The 12,785-nt window shown below is 36.9% G+C and overlaps 1 protein-coding gene across 2 annotated transcripts in view; it reads left to right on the forward strand.

Moving 5' to 3' along the window:
• LOC137062046 (rab GTPase-activating protein 1) overlaps nt 1-12,785 on the forward strand; it is a 124,037-nt gene that overhangs the window by 31,299 nt on the left and 79,953 nt on the right. The window contains exons 3-6 of one of the 2 annotated variants that reach the window (XM_067432809.1): nt 3,335-3,364; nt 7,176-7,407; nt 8,086-8,293; nt 8,411-8,585. In XM_067432809.1, coding sequence (XP_067288910.1) covers nt 3,335-3,364; nt 7,176-7,407; nt 8,086-8,293; nt 8,411-8,585 — 645 coding nt within the window. The remainder of the gene's footprint in view (nt 1-3,334; nt 3,365-7,175; nt 7,408-8,085; nt 8,294-8,410; nt 8,586-12,785) is intronic. The other variant, XM_067432810.1, reaches the window with a different exon arrangement.

Raw genomic sequence — 12,785 nt, forward strand, 5'->3', positions numbered from 1 at the left:
TTCTTCATTTAAAGTGCTTATTACATGTCTTGGATTCAAGATTGATTATGGCGTTATGACCTTCAAAAGTATTTTAGTTTAACGAATTTTCTTTTTCTGTTGTGTGATGGTAATGAAATGTTACAGTTTTTGGGAAAACTGAGACGCATCCCGAATTTGCTAACACAGGATCATTAAATTTACTTTATAATAGTGCTTTCAATCGGTTAAAAACTAATTTTTCTGTAATTAATCATGTTTAAAAATATTGGTGTTTTTAATACTTTTATATTGTAATAATTTCACAGTTACTCAATACTCTCCAGATTAACGCAGAAACAATATTAAATTAAATGTTTGTTATAATGTCATCTTTTTATGAATGAAGGCCAGTATCACTAATACTTCATAGATGTTCAACATTACAGTATAATTGAAAGCAATCAATTTCAACATTTTTGAGGTTTTAGAAAAATAACTTTTAATTTAAGTGAGCGTAAAACAATATTCACACAACCCCTTTTTAATAAGACATATTTACCTGTACCATTACTTCCTGTCTGACAAACAGGAAATATAGCCTATACAAAAATTAAATAGTTATCAAACACTTTACAGTCTTAACTGCATAATTTATAAATTAAATATAGATTAATCCTTATTAAAGCTACTCTTTTCTCTATTTCATTTTGTTCTTTGATTAACATTAATGACAGACATTACAGAAACTGTTTTATTAGGCTGCTGTCACTTTAAGATCTTCCGCTGGCAAACATGATGCGGATCTAACGCACTGTCATGCGCATTTCATTTTCTCACATCTCTTTAAGTTCATTTAAGATGTTATTTTACTCATTTAAGACTGCTCTTATGAGAATACTCAGCATTTTGGCACAATTCTGTGATATTGTTTGTTCAAGCGCAAAAGAGAACTGGAACTAGCGCGTCTTTCTGTGCGTCGTGTCTCACAGTCAGGACATTCACAGACTAAGCGCGTCTGAATGCGTTCTCGTTTGTCTTGTGCTTGAATGGTTTAAAAGCATTTGCATTGATAAGAGCGTGATCATAATGTAACGCTAGCCAAAGGATGACAGAATAAAATGGATGCTATATTAAAAGATTAGTTCACCCAAAAATGAAAATTACCCTGTGATTTACTCACCCTCAAGCTATCCTAGGTGTGTATGACATTCTTCTTTCAGACGAATACAATCAGAGTTATATTAATGTATATATCCTGGCCCTTCCAAACGGAATAATTGTAGTGACGCTCAAAAAAGTGAAACGCTTACAAAGAAAGTGTTCAAAGTTCAAATTGCTTAAGCTACGTCCTTATGCTTTTCTGTAGGTTGAACACTGAAGGCGGTCCGCCGGAAGCAAGAATATTTATTAATATAACTCTGATTGTGCTCATCAATCATGGGATTATTTTAATTTTAAAGTGAACTAATCCTTTAATTGCGTTAAATATTCTTAATGCACTAAACTGAAAAAAACTTGCTTGATGTGATGATAATGACATCAGTATTGGGTATTTTTCACAACATTTTTTCTACAAAGTTATTTGGAAAATTGTAGCATTTCTATCAAATTAAAAGTGTGAATGGAGGAAGAGAACATTTTTTACACTTTGACACTCATACAAATGATAATGATAAAACAATAAAAAATGAAAGCTGTCTTTAGAACTAGTATGATTTTTTTTGTAAATCATCTTGGGGGACAGAGAAGTTTTCCTGTTTGAAGAATCACCCCATTAAAGGTATAGTTCACCAAAAAAATGAAAATTACCCCATGATTTACTCTTACTACCCTGAAGCCATTACATATGACATTCTTTCAGACGAATATAATCTGAGTTATCTTCCAAGCTTTATAATGGCAGTGAATGGGAGCCCAAAATTTGAAGGCCAAAAAAGTGCATCCATCTATTAAAGTAATCCGCACGGCTCCGCGTTAATAAAAGCCTTTTGAAGTGAATATGGATATTTTTCTTACACAAACCCATCGATTCACTTCAGAAGGCTTTTATTAACCCCCGGAGCCATGTGGATTACTTTTATAATGGATGGATGCACTTATTTGGGCTTCAAGTTTTGGACTCCCATTCACTGCCATTGCTTGGAAGAGCCAGGACTTTTTTTTAAATAACTCTTGATTGTATTCGTCTGAAAGAAGAATGTCATACTCCTAGGATGGCTTGAGGGTGAGTAAACCATGGGGGAATTTTCATTTTTGGGTGAACTATCCCTTTAAAGGAAATTAGCAAGTAAAGTTTGCACCCCCTGCCTAGGTTGTTCAAAGGTGCTAATGAGATTTTAAATGTCACATGTATTCTGACAATCACTGTGAAGTGCACAGGAAGATGCACACTTTATCTTCTCACCCTTATTCCATGTTTTATTTTTCTGCTTAGCCTGTGCCCGACTTCACCTTTTCTCACATTACTCCACACTACATGAATGCTGCCGAGATTTTTGTCCAGTTTGTATCACTTTAGATGTTTTCCAAACTCCTAATCCACTGATTTGATGTGACGGCACCACAGAATGTTCTTTGGCCTCATCTCACTTTCTACAGATACACTTTCAGCCATATCTACAAATGTTCAATTCCATAATTCCATGGTATCATGGTGGCCCACAGTAGGATGTTGCATCTATACAGGTCTCATTCATTCATGGACCAGAATTTATGGAGATTTCAACTACTCCGCTCCAGTCTTCCCTCTTTTCAGACCTCGCGGTCATGATGCTTGTATGTTCATTGCACCGTCACTCTTTTGCTTTCTGCTTTAATGGATTTTAAGTCTGTTCATTTGTATTTGCATTTTGATGATGGCTATGGACCAGCCAACTTTCAAATGTTGTTCTTTTTCCTATGATGCTTGTCTTCATTTGTCACATTCAGTGTGATTCACGCAAAATTAGCACTTCAACATTTACAACCCATTAACACATTTTTTTTTACCATGAAAAAAAGCAACAACTAGAATTTACCAAGAAATAGTCACTTAAAAATGAATGGAAAAGAGCAGCGTGAGTGTTCTACAAAATCTTTATTTTTATTTCCATGTGTGTGTCAAAAAAGGAAGGAAAATCAAAGAGGTTTTGGAAATGACATGAGGGTGAACAAAGAATAATTGGCTGAAACACTATTGCCACAAGAGGGCATCACTTTATGAAGCAATGTTCCTATTCTACTGTGGCAGGTGAAAGATGTTTCTTCTGGTTGTCGTATTCTTTTAAAGTCTGTCGGTCATGATGTAGAGAACGTTACCTCTGTTAACCCATTCATCACCATTCTCACCTCTGTGAGCATCTCGCATCTCTTAAACACTCTGTTTGTTACACAGGTGATTTCTGAGGAAGGGGTCAGCTTTAAGGTCAGTCTTTAACTTCTCCTCTCTGTCTTTCTCTGTGGTGATACTGTGTCTTTGTGCCTTGTTTCTGATTGGCTGATCAGTTTGATTGGCAGCTTCTCTGGCCTGTACAGCAGCTGCGTGTGGGATATAAGCGGGACTATGACAATGTGATTGCGCAGTGCTCAGTAGAATGTTTATAGGCTGCTGTTTTGTGTCTGGTACTTTCACTGTTTTCCTCATTCCAGGCCTCTTAGTCCAGTTGCCATTTAGTCCCAACAGTCTACTGTCCATGCTAGATACCTCTGGCTTGTATGTTAAATCTCTTTTGTCACACTTTTGTGGCAATAAAAGAAAACCGAACGCATATTTCGTGGAGGTAACTTGCCAAATCATCTGCTCTCACTGAACTTTCTGGCATTGGCATATGCAATTCTTGCTTGTTCGGAGATCTTTCTTTTCAGTCGGCATCAACACGGCTGTAGTGAACTCAAATCACACCCTCTGTCTCTTCAGCTAATCACAATAAAAGGAATCTGAAGTTATGATCTGCTGAATTACAGACATCCTGAAGTGAAACCAAATAATAAAAAAAACTTATACTGATCAATGTGATTTAAATCCAATGTGAAATAAAAAAGAGCATGCATTTTTGTGTTTTATATATATATATATATATATATATATATATATATATATATATATAATAGGGCTGTCAAACAGTTACACATTGAACAAACTATGTATGGCAATGGATTTATTGCAATTAATCATATATCAATGTTTGCTAAAAAAAGCCCCTAAAGGCCCCCAATATACTTCAAGCGTAATGGAGGAATGAACTGGTGTAACATGATTTCAAACAAATCAGGCCAGGTCTGTGGCTCTGCCTTCATCTTCTGCAGTTCATTTCTTCTGTCCAGTCGATTGTGGTCAAATGCGATTTAAAAATATGAACGCACTGGAGATGCTTTATAGAAGAAATTGTCACACAGACACTGTATTTTCATGTTTGAAGGGTTAGTTCACCAAAAAAAGCAAATTGATGTCATTAAGGAGTCACCCTAATGTCATTCCACACCCGTAAGACCTCTGTTCATCTTCGGAATAAGATATTTTATATTTAGTCCGAGAGCTTATGCAAGTGTATACACACTTTACTGTCCATGTCCAGAAAGGTAATAAAAACATCATCAAAGTAGTCCATATGTGACATCAGTTGGTTGATTAGAATCTCTTGAAGCATTGAAAACACATTTTGGTCCAAAAATATCAAAAACTACGACTTTATTCAGCATTGTCTTCTCTTCCATGTTCCTCAAATAAAGATTCAAACGGTCATGAATCAGTAAATCGATCATTGATTCGGATCGCCAATGTCACGTGATTTCAGCAGTTTGGATCGCATGTCAAACTTCCAAACTGCTGAAATCACGTGACATTGGCAATCCGAATCATTCATCGATTTACTGATTCATGACCGTTTGACTTTTTGAGGAACACGGAAGAGAAGACGATGCTGAATAAGGTCGCAGTTTTTGTTATTTTTGGAAAAAATTCATTTTCAGTGCTTCAAGAGATTCTAATTAAAGGCATAGTTCACTTTGAAATTAAATTTTGATATGTTTTAGCTTACCTCATGGGCATCCGAGATGTAGGAGTATTTGTTTCCCCAGTAGTTTCAATTTTGATCATTTTAGGTCAAACCGTTCTTGTCTGTGCCTCACATAATGCAGGTCTATGGTCACCACCTCAAAGAGCATACACAGAGAAGTCCAAATTAAACAATCCCCCATCGTAAGTACACACTGATGGCCTAAGATACGAAGCGAGCGGTTTGTGTGAGAAAACAAACAGTATTTATATCGTTTTGACCTCTTGTACACCACAGGAAACATGCGCGCGCGCCCTCGGATCAGTCGGACGTAGAGGTAAAAACAATATCTAAATACTGTTCGTTTTCTCACACAAACCGCTCGTTTCATGTCTTAGGCCATCAGTGTGTACTTACGATGGGGGATTGTTTAATTTGGACTTCTCTGTGTATGCTCTTTGAGGTGGTGACCATTGAAGCTACTGGGGAAATAAATACTCCTACATCTTGGATGCCCATGAGGTAAGCTAAAGCATAATAAAATTTCAAAGTGAACTATCCCTTTAACCAACGGATTACTTTGATGATATTTGTATTTCCTTTCTGGACATGGACAGTAAAGTGTGCATAGACTGCATATGCTCTGGGACTAAAATATAAAATATCTTTAAAAAAAAAGGTCTTACAGGTGTGAAACGACATTAGGGTAAGTCATTAATGACATAAACTTCATTTTCGTGTGAACTGACCCTTTAATATTTTCCATCGGTCTTAGTACACGATGTAATTATACACATTACAACATGTAAATAGGAAAATGTTGGTGTTATTTTGTCACTTATTGAGCAGTAGGCTAGTTGGAGCCGTTTACCTCCGGTCTTTGTGCTAAGCTAGGCTAGTGGTGGGTGCGTCAGACCGAGTTATGGCACGCACGGTGATGAGACTGGTATGTATTGAATGATCTAACTCTGGGGGATACGGTGAATAAGCATAAGTCCCAAAAAGTCGGCTTGTTCCTTTAATGGAGAGCTGAACTGCAGAGCTAGTGGAAACATATCCACATAATAATAATAATGCGTTTGATTTATATAGCGCTTTTTCAAGGCACTCAAAGCACTTTACATAGAAGGGGGGAATCTCCTCAACCACCACCAATGTGCAGCATCCACCTGGATGATGCGACGGCAGCCATATTGCGCCAGAACGCTCACCAAACACCAGCTGATTGGTGGAGAGGAGACCGATTGATGAAGCCAATCAGGAGATGGGGATTATTAGGAGGCCATGATGGACAGGGGCCAATGGGCAAATTTGGCCAGGATGCCGGGGTTACACCCCTACTCTTTTTCCGAAAGACATCCTGGGATTTTTAATGACCACGGAGAGTCAGGACCTCGGTTTAACGTCTCATCCGAAAGGCCGTGCTCTTTGTCAGTATAGTGTCCCCATCACTATACTGGGGTGTTAGGACCCACACAGACCACAGGGTGAGCACCCCCTGCGGGCCTCACTAACACATATGATCAGGCTTTCTTAAATGTATATCTTAAAAGTATATCAGGGCCATAAATGTGCACATTTAGACTTTGGTACTTGATAATTGCTGTTTTTCAAGTTATTCACCCTTAAAAATGCATCCTAGAAACCCCCCCGGTCAGGTCAGTGGGTGTTAATTATTTAATAGCATTAATTAATTAATTTTATTAATAATGATTTGCATTAAAATAGACTTTACACCATGTCTACACTGGACGAGAGTGTAGCAAGTGAAAAACGCAAATAGAGAGCATTACAATCAGTGATTCTGCCTACAGTGGATGCAGCACAGTGTAAACTGATGCCCTGTTCTATTCCTTACATACTCCATTTGCTTACGCTACTTCCAATAACAGGACAAATGAATTTGGAAGGCTTGCTTTGACGTCCTGACGCTGTGGTGCAACCAGTGTTAGTCACTGTAGACACCATATTTAATGTTTCACAAATGAAAACATGTCTGTGATGGATAGATGTACAGTCATGTGCAGTGTGTTACAGTGATAGTATCCATTGCAGATGACATAATGAAAATACTACACCGGTCCCTCACTGCCTTGTTTTTATTCAAGAAATTTCGAATATGCCATTTTCCATTGATTAATCTTTATAGCTTTCCAGTCCGTTCATCCTATGTAGCTTATATGTGTCTCAGATGAGTCGTGGAATGACTTTCCTGATGGGTCTGTGTGTGTGTGTGTTCAGATCGTGGGGAACGGCAGTGAGCAGGAGTTACAGCAGGAGCTGGAAGATGTGCTGATGGACCCTTCGGTAACTGAACTGGTGGGCCGTCCGGAACAACTGATAGGGGGTGACCACGGCTATCCCACTACAGCTGCGCCATCACGGTCAGGCCCAATCCCCCCTAAACTTGAGATAGTGCTGCCCGTTCAGGGAGTTCAGGAGATCGGCGAACTCAATGAGAGATCTTACAGAGGTAAAACCCATTTACCACCCATTTTACTTCTAATCATTTTTGCGGGGTAAATTTTGATTCCATGTTGATTTTACACTAACAGGCCTGTTCATACCCAAGTCTGTTATCACTGGAGACACTAATCAGTTGTAAATGCAAACCAATAATAGGCTTTAACTCTAATTAAATCTAGTGAATAATTCATTTATTTTTATAAAACACTACTTACAAAACTGTATCTTTAAACATTCATGGCAATGCCATTTGTTTCTATGAATTAATTTATTTTAAAAATGTTTTAGGTTCCCAACACTAGTTAATGTTTACATTCCAATGTTAGAAAAAAAAAAAAAAATCTTGTAATTTTTTAAAATTAGTAAAATCTTGGCTCTTAGTTTTTTTGCACACAGAGAAAAGTGTTTAGAGTCAGTATAATGCATGCAGGTAGTGCCATCTACTGGTCATTTATCAAGGTGTATACATACCGGTGCATACATTTATGACAAACACATATGTAAGCACTCTTTATTTTGGTTTAGTAAAATTATTGAAAGGATTTAAGCAGAAACATCCAGGTTTTTAAGTTTATGAGAAACATAAATTGTCAAGTGTGTCCAAAACACTGACATACTATATATGTAAAAGTTTAATTTTGAGGCTTCTAATGGAGTGTCTCTCTCCACCCATCACTTCCTGTAGATGAGCCCTCTGACTTGAGTCCTGGTACACCTGTCCCGGACGAGGACAGTGTGGTGTTTAGTAAGCTGACATATTTAGGCTGTGCATCAGTGAACGCCCCACGCAGTGAAGTGGAGGCCCTGCGGATGGTCAGCATCCTCCGCAGCCAGTGCCAGATGCCTCTGGATGTCACCCTCTCTGTGCCCGGAGTCTCAGAGGGCACCGTCAGGTATGTTGGGAAGCTACGGACAAAAGCAACAAATACAGGAAGGTAACTGAATATTGTTGGTTCAAACACTGTAAGAGATAATCCATCAAAGCATCTTGCTTTTTAATCTCTCATCAGGCTGCTGGACCCTCAGACCAGCACTGAGATTGCCAACTACCCCATTTACAAGATCCTCTTTTGTGTTCGCGGCCATGACGGCACGCCGGAGAGCGACTGCTTCGCCTTCACCGAGAGCCACTATAACTCTGAGATCTTCCGCATCCATGTCTTCCGCTGTGAGATTCAGGAGGCGGTGAGACTAACACAATTGTACTTATACACAAGGACGTTTGGGAAATGATATTTGTGAGGTCATTTTATATTGATTCCTGCAAAGACAAAGTGTATACAACTGTATGTATGTTTGTATGTATGTATATATATATATATATATATATATATATATATATATATATATATATATATATATTTGACAGCCCTAACATACATATATATATATATATATATATATATATATATATATATATATATATATATATATATATATTAGGGCTGTCAAAATGCAAATTCATTCTAACGGCACAAATTTTATTAACGCAGCGCATATTTTCTGTTTGATCCATGGCTTGTAGTTGGAGAAATTGAGATCAGCCCTAGACGTAAAGGATGCAGCAGCAAACATTAATAGGGAAAGAAAAGCATTAACAATAGCATTACTCAGAAACAAGTGCAGTTATAGCCTACATAAGCTACCATATTTCCTGCTTAACTTTTATTAGACTCCAGTTTGAAAGAAAAGTGAGTTTTTTCACTGAGCACATTCTCTGCAGTCCGAGTACAATGCACTGCAAGCTCACTCTCGCTCATATCCGAGGTAAAATCATTAACACCATCACCACTTACAGAACGTGTGTTTTATTGAACAAAATATATTGCAGTCGGCTAAAACGAATACGCAGGTTACTTTTCTGAACAAGAGCGCTCCCACATCCGTGTTTCTCACACTGTTCGTGTGAATCGCGGCACAGTTAGGCACACACACACACACACAATACCGGCAGGAACGCTAATCTCTTAAATGGGGCCGCACTATATTCCTACTGGTGGAATATGGACCCCCTCCAGGTATGGTGTGGTACTGGTGCGCTCACAGGTCTACATGACCGCTTTCACATTACCAATTTTTCAAACAAACTGTGCCCTGAATTAAACTGCCAGTGTAAAAACTCCCTTTATTTATATTCCTAAAATGAGAGAAATCACTGCTTATTATGAATTTTTAAGCTTAGGCTTAAGAGACATGAACTAGTAAAGCATCTGTGACCTTTGATACATGTCTAGTCTTCATGCTCTCTAGTATGGTTTCACTAATAATAAATGTACATTTTCATAAAGCATGCATATTTGTCCATACCCATGTTGATTGGAGTATTAAAAACTTGAAACATATTAATTTAAGGTACATTTAGAACTGATAAAAATGTGTGATTAAATTGCGATTAATTGCAAGATAACTCATGACAATGTGATTAATCGCGAATAAATATTTTAATGGCTTGACAGCCCTAATATATATATATATATATATATATATATATATATATATATATATATATATATATATATATATATATATATATATATATATATATATATATATATATATATATATATATACACATATACATATACATATTTATGAAAATTATATATTTGATAATTAACATTGCATACCTGTTGGTAATCGATAGGTGTGTAGGAAAGAGGGTAAAACATATCCAAAAATCTCAAAAGTTAAAGGAAATCCAGCACAATATCAATTTTTATTAGCAACATTTCGTTCTCTTGACCAACATCAGGCATATACAAAGGGCCTGATTCCGGTCATGAGACCGAAACGTTGCTAATAAAACTTTGATATCTTTTGCAAGTATCGATAGTGTGCGGGATTTCCTTTAACTTATGAAAATTATATATTAAATATATTTTGTATAATAAAAATGAAGCCTGTTTTAGGACTTTTAAGAATTATTTGCAATGTGACTTTATTTTCATAACAATTAAGCAGATGTTCCCATTTTAATATTGTAATGATTGGGGAAAAAATATTGATAACAATATTTGTAAAATTTACTTGTTAGTATTTGTTCTGTGATCAAACCTTTTGTTTCCATACTGTATGACAAGCTCAGCTGTGAAGTTAAATTTAGCCTGAAATGCTCCCAAAATGATCCAGTTCCTCTTGTACAGACATGCTCAACTTGAGGGAGACCACAGCCATGCGGACAAGCCTGTTATTGTTATTTAAATTCACATATATTCCACATTCAAATATTTATAGCTGTTAAATTCTGTTCAATAGTGATGAATATATGTACACACACATTTGATGGCTGTGTTGGAGGTGATGATATAAAAGACTAAATTTCTCTCTTTGTTTATTTATTTTTTATTTTTTTACACAGTACTGCTGAGGCTATTGCCACAATGAAGCATTAGGCCTACAATTGAGATTTTTGACTTCGAAACCAGTAGAGAAACACTAGTCCTGTAGTTTACCCTAATCTGTACTTTTTGGTATTTTCATGATTCACTAAATGTAGCTTTGATGTTGCATGCTTGTGATTTCATTTGCATCTCGTGCCTCTGTATTTGCACGCGAGCACTTTATAATTAGGGATGCACCGAATATTCGGCCACCGAAACATTTCGGCCGAAATGTTGTGATCACACAAACAGAAATCGTGGTTCATCTCACATCTAATGAGGCATCTATAATATGGGTTGTAATTTGAAAATTATGCTTTATGTTTCTGTCAATAGATGCACATACTGGCTACTCATCTACACTATAGCAACAGCAATAATAAAGGAAAAACGTGAGCAAAACGGTCTTGTAAACTTAATTCAATGCATGCAAGTGCTGCCGCATTTTCGAATATGAGCAGCCATTTAGGAACTTGTGTGAGCTTTGTGAAGATTTGTCTCTGTGCACTCATCCGGAAGCACTCAAATATTGAGTTCTCTTTCATGTCTTGCGCTTAAACGGCCAAACTCACACAAAAAGTATGTCGACATGTCCATCTTGATGAGTATCCTTGCAGACAGTCTGTATATGCCTGAAGTGAACTTTATACAGTCGAGAAAGACGACACATATCCCTGCATTACGTCTTAAAGGGGCAGTAGCCTTTACTGCTCTGTTTAATGTCAAACAAAAGATAAGAACATCACTCACTGCTTTTGTAAGCTTAATAAGGATTCATCTTTAATTTAAACAGTTAAATGTGCAGTTATTTTACATTTGATTACTTTATTCAATTTATGTACCTTTCTGCACATTATTATTTATTGTACACATGAGTGATGTCAAATTAAACATATTAGTTTAATTTGAAATTAGTTTAAAGCTACACTGTGTGATATTTTCCCCCATCTAGTGGTGTAAAGGTATATGACCATCCAGTGAATAATACCCTGCGTCCCAATTCGCATACTATCCATCCTGAATAGTATTCGAAAATAGAATTAGTATGTCCCAAATCGTAGTATGTTGAAAAGAGTATTCCAAAGATTCCCGGATGGTTTACTATTTCCGGTCCGAATTCACAGTATGGATCGATGGGCACTCTAACGGCTGATATTGCCCACAACCCATTGCGAGTTGGACGAGGATTCGATTAAAACTACAAACGCGGATAAAAAGCGTTAAAAAAAACTACAAACATGACGGATGTGCGAGTTCGACGGTTAAGTAGAGAAGTTTAGATAAAGGGGTTTGAGTGACCAACTATCAATATTTAACCTGACAAAAATTTATTTATTCAGTGTTGTCACATTATATTTCACCTGCAGCAGCATTGAGAACTTTTGAAATGACACGTTTGGCCATTAACTTTTAAATGCATCATTATATTTAAACTGTAAATACATGAGGAGAGTCTCTGCATTAAAGACCCACAAATGGCAGATCAACGAGCGGCTACATTTCTCTCTGATACGGCAGGAGATTAAACTGAATGTAGAGGATTTGAACTGTGACGAATCTGACGATGATTGACAGGGCAGTTAAACGGTGACGGGATGCACGTAACTAAGCGACAGAGTCCGTTAAAGATGGCGAAGTAGTATGTCCCGAAGCTTGCATACTTTTCTGCTACACACTCAAAAGTATATACTTTTTCTTCACAAAAAGAGTACATACTTTTAGGACGTAGTATAAGTAGGCGAATTGGGACGCAGCAATAGTTTCTGCTCCTCTCAATTTCGATTTCGTTTCAACTCCTACGGTGGCCGATTTAGTCATGGCTTCCAGTTCGACCTCTTCGGTGAGTGTTGCTTCAACTCAAGTGATAAGGTAATTTTTGAAAACTCTTATAATTTGCAGTTATTTAATTTAACAAATGATCTATGATCAAATTAATCTATGTAAAATGAATAATAGTTTTACGTTTTCGTTATTTTTAACCAGTTCATTGCTAACATCAGCTATC

Source organism: Pseudorasbora parva, chromosome 23 (genome assembly GCF_024679245.1).
Source record: "Pseudorasbora parva isolate DD20220531a chromosome 23, ASM2467924v1, whole genome shotgun sequence".
Lineage (NCBI taxonomy): Eukaryota > Metazoa > Chordata > Actinopteri > Cypriniformes > Gobionidae > Pseudorasbora > Pseudorasbora parva.